Raw genomic sequence first — 24,979 nt, 5'->3', positions numbered from 1 at the left:
GATGCAAGCAAGACCAGTGTCTGCGACTAAATAGATTATTGGGGTCTCGCGCTGTTCCATTATCGCGCCATTTGTTAGTCTTTGACCCCGTCTGTTTGACCCTTTCCCCTCATTTTTTTTTTGCCCTGGATTGTTGGTACTTGGTTCAACGTAACCCCATACCCTCTTGCTCATCTGTGTCACTCCACTTCTCTAACTATCTATCTGTTCATCTCTCCCTCTTTCTATCTCTTTTCCTTCCTAAATCTAATGCCATATAGACCAAACCCTTCTAGATCCAAGTAATCCTCGAAGAAGCCATGATTGCCAAGAACCCCAACGGAAATACCGCGGTTATCCCGCTCCTGATTAACAACGAGTCCTCTGTGACCGAGACGATATTCGACGTTACGAGCCCCGCGACGGGTGAGGTGATTGACCGTTGCGCCGGAGCAACAGTCGACGATGCCAACCGTGCTGTCGCGGCCGCGAAGGCCGCCTTCCCTGGATGGAGCAAGACCAAGCCGTACGATCGCAGGGATATCCTCATTAGGGCTGCGGACATTATGCTCTCCCGGAAAGAAGAATTGATTCGGTATCAGATGGAGGAGACAGGTGCGGGACGTATGTTTGTGGAGAAAACCTTTATGCTGGGAGTCGGGTTCTTGAAGGACTTCGCGGCGCGGATCCCGTCTATCGAGGGTACAGTGCCGTCTGTTTCGGAAGATGGAGAGTGCGCAATGGTTATCAAGCAGCCATATGGCGTAGTATTGGGAATCGCGCCTTGGTATATTACCTATCCCCATTCCCACAAGGCATTAGCTCCGCGTCAGTCTCATGGTCGCTAACATTATCACCTCGGTAGGAATGCTCCCTACATCCTTGGAACCCGTGCAGTCGCTCTACCCCTCGCCGCAGGTAATACAACGATTCTGAAGGGATCAGAGCTGTCCCCCAAGTGTTTTTGGGCAATCGGAGACATATATCGCGAAGCTGGTCTTCCTGCGGGATGTCTCAATGTCCTTTACCACCGTCCCTCGGACGCAGCGGCGGTCACGAATGCCCTCATCGCTCACCCGGCTGTGCGCAAGATCAATTTCACCGGTAGCACCACAGTGGGCTCAATCATCGCGTCCACTGCCGGCAAATATACGAAGCCGGTACTCCTCGAACTGGGAGGCAAAGCCTCGGCCATCGTCTTGGACGATGCCAACCTGGAAAAGGCCGCCATGTGCTGTGCACTGGGATCCTTTATGCATGTAAGAGCTTAGACGTTGGTCAGTTTAGCATAGAATCGCCTGCTGATTCGAACATAGTCCGGACAAATATGCATGTCGACGGAACGCGTTATAGTACAGCGGTCTATTGCAGACAGGTTCAAGCAAATGATGGCGGAGGCGGTGGAGAAAGTATTCGGCAAGCACGGGCCGGCATTGGTCCTCGTTGCACCTGCTGCAGTGAAGAAGAACAAGGAGCTGGTAGAGGATGCGCTTGCCAAAGGCGCCAACCTTGTCTATGGCGACACCGCGGCCGTTGACTTAAACAACAGCAGCATGCGGCCTGTGATCGTTGGCGATGTCGCCAAGAACATGGACATGTACTTCACGGAGTCATTTGGCCCGACTGTATCCCTCATTGTCGTTGACAGCGAGGAAGACGCTGTGACATTGGCCAATGACACGGAGTACGGCCTTACTTCGGCCGTATTTACGGGTAACTTGTTCCGTGGCCTCAGGGTTGCCAAGCAGATTGAAGCAGGGTAAGTTATGCTGGTCGAGATCGCTCTACGTCTGATCCGAAAGTGCCATCTGCTGACCCCTTTTGACTATGAATAGAGCTGTACACATCAACTCTCTGACCGTGCACGACGAACCTGTTCTTCCCCATGGCGGCTGGAAGAGCAGCGGATACGGTCGCTTCGGAGGAACCTCCGGTTACGACGAGTGGCTGCAAACCAAGACGATTACTTGGGTAGAATAAGGAAAGAGCGCGGACTGCACCGACTCGTAGCGCTCAAACGATCCCTGGTCGGGTTTGTAATTGGAGGCCTTTGGGAAGTTGTCGTCCACTAGGAAGACGAATGAGAGGCCACATGGAGTAGACCGATGCCAATAGTTCGATATTAGGACCATGGCTGGCATCCTTACAGCGAAGGGGACTGGACTGGACCCTTGATCACAATACCCACTCGATGCAGGGTTCAGTAGGGCCCAGCAATACGAAGCACATCATCTTATTTGGCTTTTCGTTTGATTAATTTATTTAGCGATACCGGGAAGAGCCACTCCCGGTTGCATCCAAGCCTTTCTCACAGTCTGGACCAGTAGTCTATCACTGCTCGCTGATGGGTGGCGGACCAGGAACCGACCGACTGTTACTGTAAATAGAGCGTGTATCCTGGGAGGCTTTGTCAAGCGCCGGAAGTCGGATATTGTGCACGACTGCAAGTGCACGGAGGATTGTGTAGAACACTGCACGTCTTCGGAAAGGTGCAATCCGGGATGCAATTGGTCACAATTTCACCGACAGTCTTTGGTGATGGCGTGAACTAAACTAGAAAGCTTCCGCCACCTATGATATCCACAGCAGATGGATCATGAGCAGTCAGACTGCAAGGTCAGGTATCGGAGTCCGAGACATTTGAACTAGTCTCCGACGCCACTGGGAAAATTCCTGCACTCACCCACACGTGGTAAGCGATACGACTACATGTTGTGTGGGCAGCGGAATTTGGCCTCGAGCGGAGATAGCTTGCCAACACGAAGGTCACTGGCAGGCGTGTTCAGAAAAGCCAGTCCTTTGTTTTTGTTTGGTTGATCTGCAAGGTACATACTTGCGGGAGTGCTTGTCCCTTGAAGGTTCGCAGTATGACGGGTCATTTTCATTTTCCCTTGGTACGGAAGACCGAAACGAAGGCATGTTATCAGTTATCGTGCCTTGTTAGTGGCATTGGCAGTCGGAACGAGGGTCCACTAACCCAGTCAGGAACGAGGAATGAGCGACAGGAACCGGAGAATCTTCACCCAACATAGCCATGGATGACTTCATTGAGGATGTTGATCACAGCTCTTGCGGGACTTGATTGTAGAACGGTCGGTTTGCAGAATGAATGTCTCGTTCCGAGCCCCCTTGGTAATCGGTTGATCTGCAGCCAGCGGGAGAGAAAAAAGGGAGGGAATACGTGGGTAGTAGTAGTAACATGACTTTTTTGTGTTTCTCCGTAGCAATTTAGGCGACTATCCGATTACACGGGGGTGGGGACACCGGACAGGTTCCTTGGTGCCTTTGGACTTTTTGGAGAGGACACGAGATGGATTGGGTGCCTCTGGTCCCAATATTCGGAAGTGGTAATTAAACTCTGTGCCTGGCCACTTTGGTGATTTAACGCTTCGGCCTCGTGGCGTGTCTATGTCTCATTTGTGCCAGACCAAGACTGACCGGAAGAAGCTGGCAAGGCTCCGGAAGGCGAAGCCAATCAAGCACCACTTTATGAGGGGCACTGATCCATCCATCGTAAATTTTACATGAATGTAATTTCCCAGGTAATTTGCCCTGCGGGCTATGTCATTGAGAATGGAAAAGTCTCCGGATGTTATTTGCCAGAAATGTGAGATGTGTGAGAGGGGGAAAAAAAAATAAAATAAAAATAAAAACGCTCGAGCTTCTGGGAGTGAAACAAAGCTGGAAGAAGAGGGACGAGCAGACGAGGAAAGGAGGTAAATGATGATGGTGGTGGTGTTTGTTTGTTTTGCGCGAATCCCTTGCGGGCCAAGTTCCACCAACAAACTTCTCTTTCTACTCTATTTCCCTTCCATCACAACAACATCCTCCCTTCTCCGTTCTCGGGGTTCCTCCGTTGTTCCTGGCTTGGTCTGACATAAGGTTATGATTGTTACACATGTCCCACGGCTTCGCCGGCTTAGAGCTGAGACCCTCTTCTGAGTCAAATGGTACCATATTGCCGATATCGTGGCTAGTTCTCTTACATTTACGCTCTGGATTTTGGTACCGGGGGCATTAGTTTGATCTACTCCGTACTAATAACAAGCCTAGTTTTAGGCGGATATACACTGTTACCCACAGGTAGCATTCAGTAAATACCTCCTCCCACTCTTAGGCTGAGAGCCTTGATTCGATGTCTCCCCTAAAATTGCTAGGCTGTTAGCGCCCTGGCAGATGAACCCCCGCTCATCCCTCGTATCTGCGGTCTCAATCTATCTCAATTTCTGAGTGGCCCACGCCTCCGAGTATCTTTGAGCATATCCACGATGGAGGGGAGCGATCCAAGCGGACTAACAGCGGACTAAACCGCCGTGTAAGCCAGTCAGAGAGTCATACTGGCTTGAGGTGACATCGCTTATTCATTTCGCAAGGTTTAGTCGGGGAAGGGTAGGCTCCATACATTCCACCGTTCTCAAAGTTTACCAGGCATCTCTTAGACTAACCAGGCAATAGTAGGTAGCTAGCAGTAGTCTTGAACGCTGTTCCTGAGCAAGTTCCCAATCAGCAATTTGAAAGAAAGAATAATTTCCCTTGACCCACCGGGAAATGAGCCGCAGATTTGGCGATGTTGGGCTTGGAGCCTGGTAGGTTGTAGTGAATGTCATCCCCTCCATAGGGGGGAATTGAGAGGGGGGGCTGTGAAGGGACTTGTCCTACGCCTGTCACATCCCCATCATTCATATACTTGAATGTTCCTTTCCCCCCCCTCCTCCTTCTCTTTCTCTCCTTCCCTTCTCACGATTTGACGTCCCTCGCATTTTCGCCCTCTCCCACGGTAGTCACTCCTTTGCACTACATACACGAAGTTTTACTTCCAGTCACTCTTTGAATTACACTCTCCAATATCCCTACCTACTATCATTCTTTACATCACACACAAGACACGAAAGTGAAATCGAAAAAATGCGTTTCTTCACCACTGCCCTCGTCTCTGCCCTTGCGGCCCTGGCCTCTGCCTACACTCAGCCCGACTACTCTCAGAGCCCCACCGGCAATGCCATCCTCACTCCCGAACTGAACCAGATTGTTCCTGCTGGCAAGCCCTTCGAGATCACCTGGGACCCTACTACCTCGGGTAGCGTGTCTCTGGTCCTTCTCCGTGGCCCCAGCACCAACGTTGTCCCCATCCAGACCATCGTCGAAGACATCGGCAACTCTGGCAGCTACTCTTGGACTCCCAGCACCACCCTCGAGCCTGACACCACCCACTACGGCATCCTTCTCGTTGTTGAGGGCACTGGCCAGTACCAGTACTCCGTCCAATTCGGCATCTCCAACCCTGCCTACTCTTCTTCTTCCTCTGTTGCCGCTGCTACTAGCACCACTGCCGCCGCTGCTGTGAGCTCTGATGCCTCCGAGACCAGCGTCATCATCAGCAAGATCACCAGCACTATCTGCCCTGAGACTGCCACCGCCACTGCCGACGTCAAGCCCACTTTCACCTCTGTCCCTGTTGTCGGTGGCAACAAGCCCTCCAGCTTCGTCGTTGCTCCCACTGCCTCCGGCTCTGCTAGCCTCATCCGCAGCTCTGCCACTCCCTCCGGCACCCCTGCTGCCAGCAGCTCTTCCGTCTCCCCCGTCTTCACCGGTGCTGCTGACCGCAACGCCATCAGCCTCGGCGCCGTCGCCGTCGGTGTCGCTGCCGTCCTTGCTTTCTAAGCGGAGCAGCAATCCAGCATTCTTAAGGAATTTGTAAAGTGATGGAGGATGTACCTAGCTGAGACAGTTGTATGTACAAGAACGCGCAAGAGCGCGAGTGAGTTGTTGAGAGTATTTACGTTTGCAGCGATTCGATTCGATTCGTCGACTCTTTACTTATGACAATATACCCCCATAGTTAATGAGCAAGGGTAATAATAAGAGCATTGTATTATACCAGAGCTGCAATAATCATGAACATTTAAATAGTACATCGTAAATCAGCCTTAGAAGGCTTTCCACATAGAAATGTAGGATAGATGGTCTATACACAGTAAATGATCTCCCACTAATGTTTCATCTAAATGGAACCCCCTCGATCCTATCAATGACTGATAATCTAAGATGCCAATTTCCCTTCCATCCCTTCATCTTCAAGCTAATCTAACTCTCTTATTCTTTATTACGTATGTATCCATACCAACGGCTTACACCGCATCCGCATCTCAAACTGAAACTTGCAAAGAATTCGACCCCATCCCATCATCCCCTGCCCCCCTTTCCCATACCAACAGATGACAAAAGAAATCCAACAATCCAACATGCACATGCAGATCATAACACTGTCACATAGCTAGCTCCCTTATACACACATACATGGTGCCCAAGTAATTAATTATGCAATTATTAGTATGTACACACCATAAAATTGTATCCCCAAAGCTTAGCTTACTTAACTATCAACCATGCACTCCCTCCATAGTAAGCTAGATCTAATCACGTGATATATCGATAAGCAACCTAACCCCCCAGCAACCACAACTCCGCCCGCACTCCCTCCCGATAAGCAATTTTCTTTTCTCCGACCCGACTGCGACCACACCTCTGAACCGACATACATACATACACAACCATCGCTGCAGGCAGCTACCTTCTCTACACCAAAGAAAAGAATCATAATAATTTAAATTGCAACCATGGTCCAAGGATCCCTTAAGAAGAAGCCCGCGGGCAACAGTGGGAATCTTGTGAAGCGGTACGTCGATACCTACCTACCTACCCATCCATCCAATTATCTTTTTATGAATGAGATATTGGGGAACTTGATGGATCATTCATTTCCACGCACGGCACCAAGAAGCGAGGAGATGAAAAACAATCAAGCTAACCTCAGTGAAATCTTGTGCAGTCCCTCAGCCCTCGGCCCCAAGCGCGGACCGAGACAAATCGCACCTAAGAAGACGACGTTGGTTAAGCAGCAGAAGTTGACTAAGGTATTTCTTTCCATTATTTCCTTGGTGGTTAGTATTTGTGGTTCAGTAATGCTAATCATGGGGATATGTGTAGAAACTCACGGCGGGATTGGTGGCCCGGACGGAGAAGAATCTTGCAGAGAAGGCGGGACATTTGGAGTTGTTGGCGGGAGGAAAGAAGGATAAGAAGAAGGATACTAAGGGGAATGTGAAGAAATAGAGAGGGTATATATAATCAACTTTCAGCTTGAGTGGAGGGGAGGTGGGATGGGGCTGGGGTTCTCTGTGTGTATTGTTGTTGCTGTTGCTATTGCTTCATTCTGTTCAGTATATGATTAATGAACATACGATACCCTTTTACACATTATTGCAAAGATTTGCTTGTCTAGAATTAACATAGAACCGAAATAAAATGAAATCTAAAACTATGTATGAGAAAGATGACATATACACAGCCCAAATAAAATTATATCCACGAAAATTAGCACGGATCATCACTCATAATAACGCAAAAGTAGAGGAGACGAGACAAAAGTTATATCGCTTCAAAGGGTATCTCAAATTCAGTATCATTCCATCCGCCGTCTTTTTTTGAGGGTTGTTTTTCTCCAGGTCGACTCGTCTAGGCGTTCTTGCCTAGCTTCGCAACACAGGTCGGGGCACCGGACTGCTCGACGAGCTCTTGGCCGCGATCAATCCACCTCCGGAATCCCTCGTCGGTAGGGTCGACTGGGAAGTCATCCCACACGGCATTCTCGGCATCGGCATATGTGTTCCAGATGCCCTTGGGAACATCGGCGGCGCACCAGGAAGGAAGCTTGGCCAGAACGCAGGTGTAGTAGACGTAGAGAATCCGGCAAAGTAGGTCAACCCGATCCACGTAATGTTGCTTACTGGGGTCGGGTTCGCGACCGCCATCACCGAGACGCCGCCACCAGGAGACTCGCCAGCGGAGGGTAAGCAGGATATGGCCGAGCTCGCTCAGGAAACGCAGGTGGGTTTCTTGAGAGATCTGCTTCCACTTGATGTTGTAGAAGTCGCGTTCCAGCTTTCGGAATCCCTCCACCTCGAGCATGCGGCAGATGATGCGAGACAACTGTGCTGCAAGGAGAATTTCGCGACGGTCCTCAGGGTTGTTGATGTCCATGGTTCTCTCCTGGCCTCCGGCTTGAAGAGGAACGAAGCTGTAGCTAGCACGGCTAGGCATGTTGTTCCATTGCGAGAGTAAGGACTATTAAAGTCAGTAATTGTTCGCATTAAGCAGACATCAATGATCACCTACATAAACATTGTTCATCGGGTCGCAGTCTTTCACGCATGTGAGCCAGTTCTTGGACTTGTCCTTCGATTCGACAATGCGCCGATCGATGAAGTCGAGGAAGTTGGACTTGGAGTTGCCATTGTACTCGCTGAGTCCGCGGAGGAACTTGTAGGTCTCCCCAAGGTCAAGGACATAGAGGGATCCCCAGGATTGCTTGGCACGGATGTTGAATCGACCTTGTCGCTCACCGAGGAATGTGATCAGATCGTTGAGGTCGAACTCAGAAGGAATGTCCATCCGGATGCGTCTAGCACCATCTGTGGTGGGATGGTTGATGGCTCGTTGAGCTAGTGTCCGTTAGCAACAAGGACCAATACTAGTGATGTAGAGATCGCAACATACAAACATAGTTACATGTACCGTACTCGACGATGTTGGCGAAGCAGGCACGTGCGCATGGCTGCTCGTGGAGCGTAGGGCGGCAAGCATCGCACGGGGCGTTGCCATCACACTTGCAAATTCGTTAGATGCAAATCTAGAATTAGATCGGCTGAGTGCATACCTTGCGCTTGTTCAGTCGACACTGGACACAGGTGTCCTTGTTCTTTCGCCGCAGACCAGCATTGGCCCTGCCGACCATGCTCAGAGGGCCCTTGCGGCGCGCTCCCCGAGGTGGTGATATGAAATCTGCTGAAGCAATAGATCCTCCTTGGCCGTCTTCCTGCACGATCTGCAAAGGCTTGGGCAGGTTCTGGTCCAGATGCACGCTTGAGTTGCGTTGCTTGCGCTTTCTGACCGTGGCCACTGTCTGGAGTGCAAGAGCTTGTGGCCGAGCGGGCGCCCTCTGCGCAGATGACGAGGCTCTGGGTCTTGCAGAGACCGGCGTGAAGTAGGCCTCCGATGGGTCTTCACTGACCATGAAGGCGGTCGCATTTTGTAGGGGTTGAGATGTCTCCGAAGAAGTGCTCTCCTTCTGTGTATCTTTCCAGAGTCCATTGTCTTCGAGTTGGCGATCGGCAAAAGCGGGGATCTCATCGTTGCTAGCGGGGTACGGTTCGTAGACGCTGGGAAAATCTCCAGAAACCGAAGAACTCTCCGATTTGTATTGCAAGCCGTCATGCTGATTTCTCTCCTCCTTGAAGAATGTCGCGTCCTGGGGGATCGACAAGGATGCAGGCGATGTCATGTTGGAAGACAGCTGAGACTCCAGACCTTCAAGCCAGCGAGAATCTAGTGATCGCATCGAACCCTGGTAGTCGCGGATGTGTCCTGGACGTTTGGCAGCTGATTGCAGACCCATCGACAGAGATACCGGGGTCTGATTAGGCAGGTTGTCCGTGGGAGCGGGCGCAGTCGGTGCCGTCCAAGTCTCAGCGGTCGAGAAGGGGAACGCCTGGGGAATATTCTGGAAGGAGAGGAACGGATCGGGAGGAAGATCGGACAAGCCCTGTCCCTGCGGCAACTCTCCGGTATCCTCTACAATAACCGTGTTGGTGGAGGCAGGCTCCTTAGCGTACGGGTACATAAGGGGAGCCTCCATGGGAAGGCCAGCCGTCATGGCGTTGAACAGTTGAAAAGGCGGCCATGACTCATCCAGCTGGAAATTGTCGTCGGCGGAAGAGGGCAGCGTCCTGGGGCTGATCGTACCACTCACGGTGCCTTCGATAGGACCGTCGTTGATGCTGAACTTTCCGGGGGAAGTGGCACCATGTTTGCTGCTGCACGGGGAGGGGTACCTGTCAGCGGGAAGCTCCAAGGTTAGGGGAGATGAGACGAGTCGCACCTGCTCTCACTACCTTGATAATCGCCAGCATGACCTACCACCGGGACGGTGGATTGGTCCCGCGACAGCGGACCACGAAGGTTGCTCAGATCCACGACATCCGCATCGCCTGGACTCGAGTCCTGGCTCGCATCCCACTCCAGCGGTTGATCGTAAGCGGAATAGATCGGAAAAGTATCCGATTGCCAGTTATCTAGAATTTTGGGGTCGATGCCCGCAGCCGTGCCAGTCGTCCCGCAGTCCATACAGGGGGGCAGATGGAAGGGGGATGGTGTTGTAAGAAAGACCTTTGTGAGAAGCCGGAGCAGGTCTTTGGCGCGTTCCTGAGTCTGTTGGGAACCGAAGCGGGCGGTGGGTTTGGGTGGGTTATGGCGGAGGTTCGGAGTTAGTAGTAGTAGTTGTTGGTGGTGGTGATCGGGAAGAGGGGAAGGACCGCTAGATATATAAGCGGACAGGGATGATGATGGAGATGATGACCGTAAAGGGCGATGATGAAAGTGATGCACGAAGCAGGAGTGAAAGGGAGAAGATGGATAGTCAGTGCTGGACTGACGAAGCGAGCAGAAAATCGGCGTCCGTGGCTGACTGACTTGGACCGACTGGGTTGGCGCTGCTTGGTCTTCCCCACCAAAGATTTTGCGACGATCGGCCTCCGAGGTGCTGCTTGCATTAAACATACTTGGATTTATTCTACTAATTCTACTAATTCCTCTGATAAGTTCCGCACTGACCAGGTCCGCATACGCACGAGCTGGGTTCCTCCTCCGCGGCCTCGTTCACTCATCGATGGCAGCTGCCTGCCACTTGACTCACTCTACCGTATATTAATCTTAATCTATCTTGCAGCTGGTCCAGCGTTTATCCCTGACCATGATGAGGGGAAACCACACACACACACACACCGCGACCACACAACTACTAGTACGTACACCTCTCTATCTATTCATGGCCGTCGAAGTTTGATCCTCAGGGGTCCTCCCTACAAACCAACGCGGTACAAAGAGGGGTCAAGCCGTGGATCGTCCCCTCGCGCCTGAAACTACTGCAACCTACAATGAACAAGGAGGACCGACGGACACAACGACCACTTGCAGCCATTAAGCCAGTGCAAGGTGCATACACACACACACACACACACTACTGACCACCCCAATCCTGGTTGGTGAGTGATAGCGTTCATGGCCCAACATGACAGTCGAGGATTACGTGAGAAAATCATTTCCGTTGAAACCGACTACGGGGGGCTGTCCTCCGCGGATGGATCGATATTATTGCTAGAAAAGGTCGGTCCAGGTGCCGGTGGTCAGAGGGGCTGTTTGACTCGCGGCTACCACGGAGTAACCACAACGCCATGGAGCAAAGCGTGAATAGAACTGACCCGCCGAGAGGAATGATTGGCAACTTGGCGCCGGTGGGATGGGACCGTGGTTGCTTTTCCAACTAAGAATAAGACGCTCCTGAGCAATCAGCGTGTGTGGTCCTGCGGCCCAGCACAGTAGTCCTGATTCTTATTCTAAAAGCCTGTCCATGGCTGGTTGGGAAGTGGACGTGGGTTTGCATTTCCCGTTCAGGATTCGCATATAAAAATTCATAGTGTGGCCCCATCAGGGTCTGAAAAAAAAAAAAAAAAATTTTTAAAAGACAAGAGCAAAGAAAACCTAAACCACCAACAATAATCACTAATAATCTGTAGGGCACGGGACCACTCTATGCCTGCAATAGCCGCACACACCTGTGTGCCATTCTGGACTTTTGTGTGGATAGATAGTTAGTTAGTACTTAGTAGGTGGGTGTCGTGATAATTATTCTACCGATTATTCATGAGTGATGTGTAATAATTAATCGATCAGTATGATCATCTTACCTAAGAATATGCATACACACATGACCTCTTTTACCCCGAAGAGTTCAAAACCCTCCGTAGATAAGCCAACAGCACTAAATGGCACACTGATGCCAGGATCTAAGTAGATGTGTGTGTCTTAATGTCCCCTACGTGAAGAAGTATGCAGACACTAGGGGCTTTCAGTGCATATGTACGGAAGAGTAGCATTCCCTTGGTATCCCAACTGATTGGTGACCACAATTTCCTTGTCGGATTTATCTGGTCTTCTGCCGTCTACCTTATTGTAGTCTAATCTAGGGTATCTGAGGCAATCGTTGTGTTGCATTGAACGTGTGCCGCCTGATGATGCTCTTGTTTCCTTCTTTTTCCTCCTTTGCTTTTTGCTCCGAGCCCCATAGTCAGTCACCTTGCCTGCACCTCCTGGTGCCTTACTCTACGGGGTATTTTCCATCATGCTCGGATCACCCTCTTATCCTACTAGACATCTGGCTAGTTCGTAGTAGTTTAAAGCCATGACCGACATAGTGTCGTTTCACAGGGGTGCCCCGATGAAATGCCCTACTATTGACATGCGACGGGGATACTATTCTTCAAAGATCTACTTGACGAAATCAATCTATTATCTAAATAATAACCCGAATCACTTCTTCTTCTTCTTCTTCTTCTTCTTTTCTCCTCAGCTGACCGTCTCACTGCCGAGTTCTCAGGCCGGGCGAATTCCCTCCTTGGAAATGCACCCGTTCTGGATGGTCCGATTCGTCTTCTTGAAATCCCCACGAGGTGTGACTTAATCGCAGGCTTTGCTTTTCCTCACCGCAGCCTCTTTTCGGCGTCCCTCGGCTGGTCTCCGTCCCGTCCTGTCACATACGGTAATATTACGAGTTTAATACTTTCCATCTCATAGTTCAAGCACTGTCCCATACCCGTCCGGTCACCGTCATAACGGAGGCTCACAACCACAGTTGACGTCTTCAGGGCAACGCCCCCCCCCCCCGCAGCGCAACAGCTTCACCGTGACCGATTTGGAGATGGAGGCCAGATTCTCCCCGGTTTCTCTTCGAGGTCGGGGTAAACGGTGATCGAAAATGGCTGTCGGGCTCAACGATTACCCAGCTAAATCTTCCCTATAAATACCGGGGGGGAAGGAACAGCTGGCAGATGTTGATCTGGAGAAGCAATTATCATATATCATAATACACTATCACTGCAATACAAACTGCAACTTGAACCCTGAATCCGAGTCCGAGCCCCGAGCCCCAAAATAATCCCAGTGCGGATCCATCCACTTTTTTTCCCATCGGAGAAGAGCGAAAAAGAGTGCAACGCGCGTGCGTGTGTGTGTGAGAGAGTGTGTTGGAATCTGAGAAGAAAAGAAAAAAGTTGGGAAATTATAGGTCGCTGCTTTTGTATATTCCGATTTCAAAAGTCCGAAGCATCAAATTCAATCAGTCAATCAATCCAATCCAATCCGATTCCAGAAAAGAAAAAGAAAAAGAATATACCATTATTCTTCTCTTATTGCCCCAACACGAGTCAAAAACATCTATTAGATCTTCCTTCATCATGCATATATTGGTATGTTTTTTTGCTTTTGCTTTTTTAAACATCTTCCCTCCTTGTCATCATCAATTGAACTTTACATGTGCTGCCCAATGTCACCGCTTCTTTGCCAACCCCCATGTTCCCTACCTACCTGCCTGTCTACCTGTCTACCCTCCCTCCGTATACGGAGCACGAAAAGCTACATGACTAGTCTCAATTAGCTAAACAAACACACACGCGCACACACACACTAACACAAAAACAAAATAATCAGGTAGTCAACGATGACGGTCCGCCGTCCAGACGCCTCTCCCCATACATCGAGCCACTAGTGACGGCACTCGAGTCCGCCGGCCACCGCATCTCCGTGGCCATTCCCGCCGCCTCCCGCTCCTGGATCGGCAAAGCCCATCTAATCGAAGCCTCACTCACAGCCACCTATGTCCCACCCGCTGCCTTTCGCGGTGATGGCACATGGGATGAATCCTTCCAACAAGATCCCACTACCACCAACAATGCCAACGACGACTGGGTGATAATCACCAACGGCACCCCAGCCAGCTGCGTCCAACTCGGCCTCCACAACCTCTTCCCCGACCGCGGCCCCATCGACCTCGTCATCTCCGGCCCCAATCACGGCCGCAACGCCTCCACCATCTACAACCTCTCCTCCGGCACCGTCGGCGGCGCCCTGGAAGCGGCTACATGCGGGAAACGCGGCATCGCCATCTCCTTCGGCAGCAAAGATGAACAGCCCCTAGATATCATCCACGCTGCGGCTCGTCTCGCCACTAGAGTCGTTAACCATCTCATCCAGAACTGGGATGACCAGGTCGAGCTGTATAATGTGAATGTGCCCATGCGTCTGGACGTCGAATCCCGTCCTGTCTTGTGGACTCGCACGTACCCGTATTACTGGGCGAGAGGGTACTTGTATTCGGAAGTCTCTGGGGAGAAGGCCGCGCCTGTTGTTAGTGGTGTCAATGGACATGCTGCTGCTGTTGCTGCTAATGGGGAGGAGGAGCAGCAGCAGCTCACGAATGGTAGTACCACGAAGACAGTCACGCCAAAGACTGAGGGTGGTGGTGGTTTGAAGAAACGTAACTTTGCCTGGGCGGCCGAGTTGTCTGATATGAAGAGGGCGTTGCAGGAGAGTCCGGAGGGAACGGATGCTCATACGGTTTTGAGTGGCTGTACTAGGTTGGTTTACCCCCCGTTTCCTTTCTTATTCTTTCTTGTTTGGAATCTTCCTAAGGATAATGCTAATAATAACGTGTAGTGTCACCGCCCTCCGCGCCAACTTCTGGCATGTTCCTGGCCTGGAAGGGCAATTGCTGCATCTGGATTGAATCAATCCGATTCAGGCATGATGCGTGTGCGTAACGCAAAATGGAATGGAATAACGACCTTGTAAATTGAAGATGATGTGATAAGGAGACTTATGTGTCTTGTCTGCTTGTTACTATCTGGTTTACTACTTACTACCTTAGATACCCGCAAAGGTTGTGTTTGTTACTACTTATGTTCCCTGAAAATTTGGAATACAATATGATTGCTATTTTGTTCATTTTTAAAAGGTTGGATGTGGGCACGTGTAGTAGATGGCGTAGACTGCGTTGGTTGTATTTATTTGTTTGGCATAAGTCTGTCATATGTACATGGGACTGGTTGGATACGCGGTTAGTTCAAGGTATGTCTGCGTCTGTATGTATATGGTATTAAGGACGCCGCAGATGGCGCGAATATGGAGAAGCTGTCATGTCGTGGCTCAATAGAACGAAGATAAGAATATGTGGGGGTTGAAAGTGTAAGGGGAGAGGGGTTCGTATCGTATCATGTGGTCATGTGAAGGGTTGACAAACGCCCCAAGAAAGACAGACAAGATGAAAAAGACGCAAATACGATAAGGAATAAGAACAGGATTGATCGACGTATCCACCACATCAACCTAACTCTAAATCGCGCGTGCGGCCTCGCCTGCGCCACTATCCACCACGGATGCCTGCTCAGCACGCATCTTGCCCTTGGCCGGTCCGCCCTCGCCGACGCCCATTCTCCGCGCCACGTAGCGTTGTGCAACCAGCCCCGCAGCCAGGGACAGGCTCTCCTCGATCCACTCGGCAGCCCATTCTCGGGGGTCGACGCCGCCGTTCTCGATAATGTCGGCGATGTCGTCGGGAATGGTGGTACGAGGGACGCTGGCGTCTTCGGACTCAGGGTCCTCCACTGGAATAGCGGGGGTCTCGAGCCAGTCGATCCATTTCTGAGGGATGGCCTGGGAGAGCGTGTGGAAGGCGATGCCGTGGATGGGGTCGTGGAGGTACAGTGCGAAGACGACTTCTTCCTCGGCGGCTTCGGGCACATCGACAACGCCTGCTGGAGTGGCTTGGTCGGTTGTGGGACCCGCCTGGAAGAGTTCGGTGGAGGTGGTCTGGCTAATGGCCTGGATCGCGAGGAAGATGTCGCTGCTGCGGACCGGGTTGGTCTCGCTCAGATCTTGGGTAGCTTGTTTGGCAGCCGCTTCGACGCCGCCCTTGGCCGAGAAGTACTCAGTAGCGTAGGCTTCGGCACTGGCCCGCGCAAGCTTGGTGGCCTCGACTGTGCCTCGGATGGCCGACAGAGTGCGAGGGCTGCCGGGCGTCACGGTGCGCCACCATGGGCCATCATGCCAGCCCGGGCCAGAGAACTGGGCGCCGCCGATATCCAGTCCGCGCTTCGGGGCTGACTCCTGACCCCGCTGGATGACAAGGAGATCCCCGCCTTCGACCTGCGCCATCACGCGCGAGAACACCGCGTACACTAGAGGGTCGATGCTGGGGTAGCCGGACAAATCATGTGTTACGTGGATTTGAAGACGTTCATGGGACGAGATGGGAGGGGCGAGCGTGTGGATGAAAGAGGTAAACGTAGGAATAGCCATGTTGCGCAGCTCCCCACCTGGTGGTTTGTCGTTAGCAGCCATTCAGAAGAAAGCGAAGTCAGGTAGAGAATCATACCTAGGTCTTTGAGAGCTCCCACATTGCCCTGAATCTGCTGAGCCCACTTCTGAGCCTCTTCATTCTGCTGGATCTCCTTGACCGCTGCCTCAGCCTGCTTCATGGCAGCGCTGGCGGTTGCAAAGATACCACCCCACCATCCACCGCCACCACCGCTCGAGGCAGGTTTCTCCTGGGCCTCTGGCTTCTCAGTCTCCGGCTTCGACGCATCTGCAGCCTTCTTTTCTATAGCGGGCGCTCTGATGCTCTCTTCCGACTTACGAGGCGCCTGTTTCTCTTCGCTGGAACGGCCGGTGGAGGGGGTTGTGGCAGTGGCAGCCGGTTTGGGCGACTTGATCGTAGGCCTGGGTTCGTTTGTGGACACGCGCGGAGTGCCAGGGCCACTGCTGGGGCGCTGAGTAGCTAGACTGTCCAGTTCTGCGAGGATGTCCTGCTCAGACTGTGCGGTAGTGGGTTTGGGAGCCGCCTTGGAGGGCTGCTGCTCGGGGGCAGAGTCGACACCCAGGTCGTCAAATTGAGCGAGCAGTTCATCGCTGGTGGGTTTTGAAGACTTGGGGCGCATCGTGCGGATTGTAGCGATGCCTTATGAGTGAGGGTATGTTATATTGAAAGATGGCGGGCAGGTATAACAATCAAGAAGAAGACAATAATATCGGGGAAGAATGGACGGCAAGCTGGAGCTCTGGGGAATCCGAGGTTGGGCGGTGGAGCCCGGATGACCTGCGCCAAGGGCCCAGGAGGCGTTAGCGGGTGAAGTATCTTTCTTACTCTACTTTTGAAGGGATTCGTCCAATGCCATACTTACTCTAAACTATAGATGGCGGGTGGCTTTCTCGCAGTGGCTTTTTGTCTCACTTGAATCGACTGGTGAGAACCGTCGACGCGTGTATACTAGAAGCACTGCAGGATACTGCAGTCGCAGCAAACTAAGCTATAAATAGATATTCGACGGTCAATCCAACTAGTAGTGCATTGTCCACGGTAAAATATATATTGTCAACCAGCGAGTTTTACTAAGTAGTACTCACATTTGAGATTCTTTGAGCTACCTTAAGGGGAAATTACCAACTACTAAGTACTACCAACCAAGATTTTGCCCATAGAGTGTTACTGATTCATCATGATCAGCCACACCCTCAAGTGCCCATGTATATACCCAGTTCAACAAAGTACGCCTGCCGACAACCTTATGGTAAAACATAGTACTGTTAATACAGTCACACCCGATAACCCACTTGACAATAGCTTATATATCTACTGTAATGCTGAGTGGGACAGCAGTTGGTGCTTTTCTGAACATGCATTACCTGCTACCCAATAATGCAAGAGAGTCCAAGCGACACCAATAGTACCTCCTGCTAATCTCATAGTAAAAAGAAGCAAAGGCCTCCCCACCTCACTCCGTCCTGCATATGAAAATTCAAAACTCAATCCTCAATCAAACAGACCGCCGCTATATCCATTGCGCAACATGTCTCTGTATGTACGGCCAATATTCTCAAAGATATTTTACCTATCTGACTCCATGCTCAACACGAGTTATGATTAGATGTTAACGTAGGGGTATGTGAGTGTCAGCGCTGCAAGTCGATCTTCCATGAGTTTTCACCCCCTTGCTTGCCAATATCCGGAAGGAAGACAGCATCCTCGCTCAGTTTGTAGGTTTGATGATCTCAGGAGCAATTTTGTTACCGGAGACGGCGCTTCTGCCCCAGTCCTTCATAGTCGAGGGATGAAACACGCTTTGCGTGCTAGCATTACATATGCTGCCGCGTGGCGGCTCCCTGTGATTCAATATCAAAAGGATAACAGCGCGCGTTACTGGAAACAATAAGAGCACGAAAGCAGTGTCAGGCTATCTATGATATGATAATAATAAATACATCTCAGAATCTATAGCAAGCTTCGCAGCAAGCTTTGAGGGGTACGCGGTGAAGTATATCGACGCCATAAAAATGTATAATAGGCCAAGAAAACTTAATGCCTCAGCGGCAGGGATATGGCGAAATCTATATCATTAAGCCGGTAGTTTTCAGAGAATATGATAATTTCTTAGGTGTTTAAAAGCCATTTATTGCTACAGTGATATCACGGACCATTCTACACATTTTGCTGAACAATAGATGAGACAGCAAAAGAATTCCGTGGCGGTGGTGTTATGCCTGATAAGACCGGGAGATAGCACAGGGATCAATTGATTAGGAGCAGCCCGAATCAGTCAAGGTGAGCTGGATATTAGGCCTAGCTTGCGCTATAATAACAATAGTACCATCATAATAATACTTGGTCAGTGATCATGATGAGTGTGAGGAAGACTGGGCCCACCAACGTCTATGCAGCTAGCTAATGATCATGTCAGAACCTGCCAGAACTCGATCATTTCCCCCGCTCGTCTCATTTCATAGTATGCTTTCAGCATGGATTGTTACCGAGACATTCCGTGATGGTTCATCAACCACTGGCAATTTGACTGGTCGCTCCCGAACACCATCAGCCCATTTCTCCCACATTGCCCTTTGTTTGGAAAACAGGAAAAGGTCACTCGATCCTTTCCAGCTTAAAGTATAGCTATGATGCATTGGAAGGTAATATTCTGACATTATTGACTAGAGAATTTTGTCCCTCAATAAAGTACCGTAGTAGATGATGTCACGTAGACGGGGTAACAATACCGCCCCATGACTCAGGCAGGTACACGGTCGATGAATGTCCATCTATCAGGTTGGCAACCCGAAAGATGAGACCAAGTTGACGCCAACTGTGCTGTGATCTACCCCCGGTTCCCCAGGTGGAGTTGACGGCTACTGCGATAGTCAATACTTTACCTGAATCAGGGGTACTTTTTCACTCAAGAGTAGCCCCTGGTAGGGAAAAGGAAAAAGCATCCCTCAGCATCAACAAGTCCATCTTCAGGGCGCTCAAGGTATACCTCCGACCTGGACTACAGGACTGGGGGGTATTGTCCGGTAACAGACCAGCAGACCACTGCGATTATTTTGATTGGCCTGATCAAGACTACGGCGACTGCGTGACGGGGATCTATCCGGAGCTGGTCTTTTTCCGGGCGGATCAGAGCCCCAGATTGGCTATTTGGGTGGGTCCATACAGTAAAATAAGGTAACTTGCGTATGGCGCGTACCAGCACCAAGCGGTGCCGATACCAACCCAGTGCGAAAAGTTGATTGCAAAGGCCAGTCCGGCCAGGTAAGGTAAGTGTAAAGCTCAAGTACTTTCTTTACTGGGACTTACTATTCCTACTAGATCGCTTTGTGAAGGCGACCTGCTGCCTCTACAAACTAAACTCCAAGTCTTTCCCTTCCTTTTCTCCCCCCAGCATTCACTGTGTCTAAACATCCCACAAATCCTCTTCTGCTTGCCTCTTCTTGCCCGCTTCCCGTGTTGGTGCTGGGCTGTTGGTGGTGTTCCTTGTGGTTAATCCCCCCTCTCCGAATCTTCTCCCTTTCATTCTTCCTTTTCCTCCCTCTTTCGCCATCTGCCCGTCTTCCCCCATTCCGTCAAGACTTCATAGTTCCACTGCTACGGAAAGCTTCAACACTCCCACCCCCAGCTCTTTTCTCCTCTCTACAGCAAACATATCCTGCCATCTATCTCAATCCCTTCATCTGGTGCATTCTATCTATTCTGTCTAGATCTCTTGCTTCTGGTTTCTTGGTTTGTTGCCGGCGCTGGTAGACGCATAGTTTTTCTGCTTACCCGCTCGGCTTCCTACTTTTCCTCTTCAAGAACTACGAACCTCTTAAACTATCCCTGCCAACCGTTCGCGGCGTCCACCGTGGTTGACTCTGCACAACAACCACAATACTTCTGCTCTATCGCGCTCCTCAGAGGGCGATCTTTTCACATCTTCAAATATTGTTCCTCTCAGTTTATTGGAATCACTGACGCGATTTTCTCTCGCCCAAAGGTATGTTACATATCACCTGCCTGACCCATACTACGCTCTACTTGTGCCTGCCAAAGCCATGTCTGCCACGTTTCTGTCAACGTTTTGGTCCATCCTCCAGTGGAGAGCAGCCCAATTCCTCATGCATCTCACTTGTCTCGATTGCTCGACCGTGTTTTGGTTTCCCCTTTCCCACCCTTACGCTCTCGGGGCTCTGGTGTAGAAGATTGCGCTGCAGTTACTTCTGGCGTCTTGGCGCCGCAAGCGAACTTTTCAGCCGGAAGTTAGTCGACTAACACTATAGCCAGATCCCACGTTGGGCCCCTCGAAGGAGGATCAGATATCCCTTTCGCTAGTATTCTCACATCCTATTACTTTCTATCTGACTACTTCTTCTCCTCACCTTCTTTTTCTGTCCATTATGGCTCCGCTTCCTCATAACGAGGCGGAACTGGACAGCCATACTTCGGACTTGGCCAGCCAGGACTCTCCGCTGCGCCGACAATTCTCCGAGCCATTACACGCTCACTCTACTTCTACCCAGGCGTCTCCATCCCCTTCTCCCATGACGCACAAATCTAAATGCTCTTGGTGCGGCAAGGAATTTGAGTCTGCCAATGATTCCAAGTCGCAATACGATGCTCTCAAAGAACATATTGCTACCGTTCATCCGCAGATTGCCAAATTCTCCGTGTATGAGGGTGCCGACGAAGATGAAGAGTCTCAACTCCACGAAGCCGACCTTCAAGCAGAGGACAATGCAGAGGTCGCGGCTGAGAGTGAAGCCGATGACGAAGAGCAAGATGAAGCCGCTGCAAATGGCGTGACTGAGGCGACGGAAACTTACGATAACGACAAGGACCAAAGCGTCGATGGCGATGAAGCTGACGGTCCAGAGGCTGACGCTCTTTCGAATCAACTTCATGAGTTCTCTCGCGGTCAAGACTCAGTCTCGTTGGATCAACGTCTGCATAATCTGTGGAGTGTCAATGATATCCGTAAATTCTCGGAAGACTACGACGAGAAGTCGTCTGACCTAGATCACTCTTGGTCCATGGTGCTCCGGGGCCCGAAGCGCGCTCAAAAGCGTGAAGACAACGAATTCGCTGAACGACCTGGACCGTACAAGCAAGTTAAAGCTGCCAAAGGGGAGTTCCTAGAAATGACTCCCCTAGAAGAGTTTTTGGCGCCGCTTCGGGACCCGGAGCACCGCTCGACCGAAGAGCTGTATGCTATCACAGAAAACGTGGCATATGCCTTGAAAGCGTGGCAGGACGAGTATATGGCCATAGAAAAGCTGCACAAGGTAGCGACTCGCCATAATGCCAAGCCGACCAGCGACCCGAGGAAGTTGCAAAGGCCTCAAGTATTTGAGGATAAGAAGGAAGCCATGCTCTACGGCTACAAGTACGAGGCCAAGGAGGATAAAGTGGGCAACCAGAACCCATTCACGCAGGGCGGGTTCAAGCCAACGCCCGCTCAATTCCGAAAGATGACGGCCAAGATTGGACCCAATCATCCTAACCCGGATGGCTGGCGCACCATCGTCAAATTCGGAGTCGAGCACGTGCCGAAGTTCCAGAACCCGCCACGCGAGGAATTTGTTGGCAAGGCAACGCGCAAGCGCAGGGCCGCGGAGCTGGAGGCGGCTAACCGAGAGATGGCAGCCTCTGGCTCCGAAGAGCCCACTATCGAGACACCGGCTCAGACTGACACCGAAGAGTATGGCCCCAAGCGGCGCACACGTGGCCGTCGCCCTGGCACCGAGGTCGACGAAGCCCAGGCATCCGCGACACCCCCTCGGGGTGCGGTTCGGGGACGTGGAAGTGGCCGCGGCCGCGGTAGAGGTGCAGCTCGCGGAGGGGGAGTCATTGCTTCGACGGAGATATATCAGCCGGTGGCCGCTGCGACCTCAGCACCACGGCCGTCATCTGGACGAGGGGAACATTTGGCTAGCTCCCTTCAGGCACGACCTGCCACTGCCCAGTTGGCACCGATCGAACCGGCACCTAGTACGACACCTACGCCTCCCGCAAGCATCCAAACCGGTAGCACACTGGAGGATGGGGTGGATCCCGCTGAACAGGCCCGGCGACAAAAGATTGCCAACTCAAAGAACCCGAAGCGAACAGAGGCCATGCTGAACCACTGGGCACGTTTCAACCGTGAGGGTCGCGTGCGCAATCCCAAACGATCTAAGGCTCAGATTGAGGCCGACCGCGCGGCGGAGGCTGCTCGGAAGGCATCTGAGCCCCCGAAGCCGGGAAAGATCAAGAAGAAGCCGGAGGGCGGGGTGTATGGGGAGCCTGCGCGACCTAACGCAGGGCTCGCGCCCGCACCTATGCCTGCATCGACACCTTTGGCTCCTGGTCCTCCTACGCATCATCAGCTCGCGCCGATTGCTGCACCACGACCGTCACTTACGCCATATGCTCCTATTGATCCTCGAGCGGTGGCACCATTCCCAGGGCCTCATGGTCTTCTACAGCAAGCGCCGCTGCAGCCGTATCGCACACCATACCCGGAATACTACAGTCCTTATGGGGCGCCTGCGCCTGGGCTGCCACCACCGCATCCGCGACCTGCGTGACCCACCCTGGCTTGTATCCTAATTTCGCTCGTATGTATTATTGTGCTTTTGTTACCTGTGATTAGTGAGCGTGCTTTCAGCGACAGGCGTCGGGGCTTTGCGATCCGTGGTTGGTTGTGAATATTGCCAACCAGGTAGGATGTACATTGGGCATATAAAAAGCTGTATTATACATTAATGTCATACCTTTATCCAGCTGTCTCAGTTAAAGTAGATATAACACTGATGATAATTGTATACTTGATGGGATGGATGACGCAGGTCACATGATGAGCTCCACGTGACGCAACACTTCAACTCCGCGCTGGTCGGCGACCAAGTGAGCTGCTTCACCACCCATCACTTTTCTTTCATTTCACATCAACACAGACTCAATCACTATGGGTAAAAAGAGACGCGGTCCGACGCTGGATGAGCTTCTGGCTCGTCCATGGTGCTACTACTGTGAGCGCGACTTTGATGATTTGAAGATTCTCATATCTCACCAGAAGGCCAAGCACTTCAAGTGCGAGCGCTGCGGGCGCCGGCTGAACACTGCAGGAGGTAGGTCATCCAATGCGCCGTGGCGATATTTACTAACAGCACAGGGTTATCTGTGCACATGAGTCAGGTCCACAAGGAGCAACTTTCGGCAGTCGACAATGCTCTTCCCAACCGATCCAGCCTCGACGTCGAGATCTTCGGCATGGAGGGCGTCCCGGAAGACATCATCCAGTCGCACAACCAGCGCGTAGCGACCCAGTTCCAACAGGCAGAGGCCGAACGGCAGGCCGTGACGGGCAATCCGTCTCCGGGAACCGGCATTGGCGGACAGCCAGCGAAGAAGCCCAAGCTAGAGAGCGTGTCGGATCTGAAGAAGCGACTGGCGGAGCACAAGGCTAAGAAGGCGGAAGCACGTACTGGAGGTAGTAGTGGTGAAGCTACTCCAGTGGGCGCAGGACAGACCCCGACTATGGGCGGATTCGTGAGTATTCTCCCCCCATAACATTAGTGACGCGACTAACAATGAGGCAGGGCCAGCCTGCTGCTGCTGCTGCCGCGCCCGCCGCTGCACCCACCACTACCTCACAGTTCTCTTACCCTCAACCCTACGGCACTGCCTCTCCTTATCCTCAAACCGCCAGCCCTGTTTATCCCAATTTCTCCCCAGGACAGCCGCAATTTCCTCCAACCGCACAGTACCCTCCAGCGGGATATTCACCACAGCCGTTCCAGGGTACGCCGGCGGCATCGTTTGGAACCACTCCTCCAGCATTCCCCGCACAAACTCCAGCAACCCACACCCCTTCGCAGACGGCCGGGGCATTCCCGCCTCGGTCGGGCAGCCTGCCTATGCCCCCAGGTTTGCCGCAGCGACCGGCCGTGGCAGCACCACCGGTCAACGCGTATCAAATGCAGCAGATGCACATGGGCCAAGCGCCGGCCTTGAACGGAAGCGAGACGACACAAGCGCCTGATACAATCTCGACATCGGTGGACGATCTCATCTCGGGGGCCGCGAAGCAGGCGGAGACCACAGCAGACAAGCCCAAGAGCGAGGAGAAGCCCAAGAAGGACAAGTCGAAGGCAGTACGACTGGTTTACTCGGATAATGAGACGAGTCCAGAAGAGAAGATGGCACAGCTGGCAAGGTACGCATTTGTTCCCGAACAGAAGGGCGAGACGGTTCTGGAGGAGGTACCGGCGTCGGTGGTGACGGGCACGACGCGCGAGATGGATACGGTGGAGGATGCAGCGGATCGGTAGGCACCAGCCACCCGCCAGACGGTATAACAGCTTTACGAGCATGCGAATACATGGAGGGCAGCGACAGAGACAGGGGATCGGATCAAGCAGCTAAGTTCAGTTTCTTGCACGATTGGAAATGTCTCTTACAGTGTAGGGCGGCGAGCGACACGAACCGTAGCATGGAGAGGTTACAAAGCGGACGGAAGCAGAACAGAGGCAAAAGGAAAGAAAGAAAAGACAAACTGTAAGTTCAACATCGAGCAGGTAGGCTACATACAGACTACTACACCAATAATGAAACAGCTTAGCTTCTGTATACACTGTAATGAAGACCATCATCATCATCCATCCATTATCCACATAACATAAATAGTAGTAACCTATGTCATACACCCCCATCTCATCTCCCACTAGTACATAACCACCAACCTACCCACCCCCCGCTTCTTCTACCAAA

General features: G+C 51.7%; 9 protein-coding genes across 9 annotated transcripts; 7 read left to right on the top strand and 2 right to left on the bottom strand.

Annotated features, from left to right (window-relative positions):
- Positions 1-299: 299 nt before the first annotated feature.
- Positions 300-1,959, top strand: BO87DRAFT_383637 (aldehyde dehydrogenase; the record flags this gene model as incomplete). The annotated part of the gene is made up of 4 exons (XM_025624662.1): positions 300-766; positions 845-1,238; positions 1,296-1,738; positions 1,815-1,959. The coding sequence occupies 4 exons, from the start codon at positions 300-302 to the stop codon at positions 1,957-1,959; spliced, it is 1,449 nt and encodes a 482-aa protein (XP_025483422.1).
- A 2,780-nt stretch (positions 1,960-4,739) lies between these two features.
- On the top strand, positions 4,740-5,773 carry BO87DRAFT_190805 (GPI anchored serine-threonine rich protein). The gene has a single exon (XM_025618483.1). It carries the CDS (start codon positions 4,885-4,887, stop codon positions 5,638-5,640), a length of 756 nt encoding a protein of 251 aa, XP_025483421.1. The 5' UTR covers positions 4,740-4,884; the 3' UTR covers positions 5,641-5,773.
- A 706-nt stretch (positions 5,774-6,479) lies between these two features.
- Positions 6,480-7,130, top strand: BO87DRAFT_373598 (DUF2462 domain-containing protein). Its single transcript, XM_025622589.1, has 3 exons — positions 6,480-6,655; positions 6,809-6,893; positions 6,967-7,130. The coding sequence occupies exons 1-3, from the start codon at positions 6,597-6,599 to the stop codon at positions 7,090-7,092; spliced, it is 270 nt and encodes an 89-aa protein (XP_025483420.1). The 5' UTR covers positions 6,480-6,596; the 3' UTR covers positions 7,093-7,130.
- Positions 7,131-7,494: 364 nt separating this feature from the next.
- Positions 7,495-10,161, bottom strand: BO87DRAFT_394174 (uncharacterized protein; the record flags this gene model as incomplete). The annotated part of the gene is made up of 5 exons (XM_025625104.1): positions 7,495-8,103; positions 8,155-8,480; positions 8,536-8,644; positions 8,696-9,869; positions 9,917-10,161. The coding sequence occupies 5 exons, from the start codon at positions 10,159-10,161 to the stop codon at positions 7,495-7,497; spliced, it is 2,463 nt and encodes an 820-aa protein (XP_025483419.1).
- Positions 10,162-10,615: 454 nt separating this feature from the next.
- Positions 10,616-11,514, top strand: BO87DRAFT_373597 (uncharacterized protein). The gene has a single exon (XM_025622588.1). The coding sequence runs from the start codon at positions 11,095-11,097 to the stop codon at positions 11,281-11,283; it is 189 nt and encodes a 62-aa protein (XP_025483418.1). The 5' UTR covers positions 10,616-11,094; the 3' UTR covers positions 11,284-11,514.
- Positions 11,515-13,325: 1,811 nt separating this feature from the next.
- BO87DRAFT_394173 (5'/3'-nucleotidase SurE) lies at positions 13,326-14,653 on the top strand (the record flags this gene model as incomplete). The annotated part of the gene is made up of 3 exons (XM_025625103.1): positions 13,326-13,337; positions 13,579-14,504; positions 14,584-14,653. 3 exons carry the CDS (start codon positions 13,326-13,328, stop codon positions 14,651-14,653), a joined length of 1,008 nt encoding a protein of 335 aa, XP_025483417.1.
- Positions 14,654-14,951: 298 nt separating this feature from the next.
- Positions 14,952-16,967, bottom strand: BO87DRAFT_327818 (DUF5427 domain-containing protein MTC1). The gene is made up of 2 exons (XM_025620194.1): positions 16,301-16,967; positions 14,952-16,241 (listed from the first exon to the last, which is right to left on the bottom strand). Exons 1-2 carry the CDS (start codon positions 16,860-16,862, stop codon positions 15,259-15,261), a joined length of 1,545 nt encoding a protein of 514 aa, XP_025483416.1. The 5' UTR covers positions 16,863-16,967; the 3' UTR covers positions 14,952-15,258.
- Positions 16,968-20,218: 3,251 nt separating this feature from the next.
- On the top strand, positions 20,219-22,832 carry BO87DRAFT_189994 (uncharacterized protein). The gene has a single exon (XM_025618482.1). It carries the CDS (start codon positions 20,626-20,628, stop codon positions 22,792-22,794), a length of 2,169 nt encoding a protein of 722 aa, XP_025483415.1. The 5' UTR covers positions 20,219-20,625; the 3' UTR covers positions 22,795-22,832.
- Positions 22,833-23,129: 297 nt separating this feature from the next.
- BO87DRAFT_189968 (putative C2H2 finger domain protein) lies at positions 23,130-24,972 on the top strand. Its single transcript, XM_025618481.1, has 3 exons — positions 23,130-23,337; positions 23,382-23,758; positions 23,809-24,972. Exons 1-3 carry the CDS (start codon positions 23,175-23,177, stop codon positions 24,538-24,540), a joined length of 1,272 nt encoding a protein of 423 aa, XP_025483414.1. The 5' UTR covers positions 23,130-23,174; the 3' UTR covers positions 24,541-24,972.
- The last annotated feature ends 7 nt before the right edge of the window (positions 24,973-24,979 follow it).

The sequence above is a fragment of the Aspergillus neoniger genome (genome assembly GCF_003184625.1).
Source record: "Aspergillus neoniger CBS 115656 unplaced genomic scaffold BO87scaffold_5, whole genome shotgun sequence".
Lineage (NCBI taxonomy): Eukaryota > Fungi > Ascomycota > Eurotiomycetes > Eurotiales > Aspergillaceae > Aspergillus > Aspergillus neoniger.
This window is presented reverse-complemented; position numbering and strand designations above follow the sequence as displayed.

What these genes read in the sequence shown, in the direction of transcription:
- BO87DRAFT_190805 (XM_025618483.1), top strand. Translation starts at nt 4,885, where the DNA reads ATGCGTTTCTTCACCACTGCCCTCGTCTCTGCCCTTGCGGCCCTGGCC.
- BO87DRAFT_373598 (XM_025622589.1), top strand. Translation starts at nt 6,597, where the DNA reads ATGGTCCAAGGATCCCTTAAGAAGAAGCCCGCGGGCAACAGTGGGAAT. An exon ending in AGTGGGAATCTTGTGAAGCG is followed by an intron (nt 6,656 to 6,808) that starts GTACGTCGATAC and finishes AATCTTGTGCAG; the next exon opens with TCCCTCAGCCCTCGGCCCCA. An exon ending in AGCAGCAGAAGTTGACTAAG is followed by an intron (nt 6,894 to 6,966) that starts GTATTTCTTTCC and finishes GGATATGTGTAG; the next exon opens with AAACTCACGGCGGGATTGGT.
- BO87DRAFT_373597 (XM_025622588.1), top strand. Translation starts at nt 11,095, where the DNA reads ATGGCCCAACATGACAGTCGAGGATTACGTGAGAAAATCATTTCCGTT.
- BO87DRAFT_327818 (XM_025620194.1), bottom strand. Translation starts at nt 16,862, where the DNA reads ATGCGCCCCAAGTCTTCAAAACCCACCAGCGATGAACTGCTCGCTCAA. An exon ending in GGGAGCTCTCAAAGACCTAG is followed by an intron (nt 16,242 to 16,300) that starts GTATGATTCTCT and finishes ACAAACCACCAG; the next exon opens with GTGGGGAGCTGCGCAACATG.
- BO87DRAFT_189994 (XM_025618482.1), top strand. Translation starts at nt 20,626, where the DNA reads ATGGCTCCGCTTCCTCATAACGAGGCGGAACTGGACAGCCATACTTCG.
- BO87DRAFT_189968 (XM_025618481.1), top strand. Translation starts at nt 23,175, where the DNA reads ATGGGTAAAAAGAGACGCGGTCCGACGCTGGATGAGCTTCTGGCTCGT. An exon ending in CCGGCTGAACACTGCAGGAG is followed by an intron (nt 23,338 to 23,381) that starts GTAGGTCATCCA and finishes CTAACAGCACAG; the next exon opens with GGTTATCTGTGCACATGAGT. An exon ending in CCCCGACTATGGGCGGATTC is followed by an intron (nt 23,759 to 23,808) that starts GTGAGTATTCTC and finishes ACAATGAGGCAG; the next exon opens with GGCCAGCCTGCTGCTGCTGC.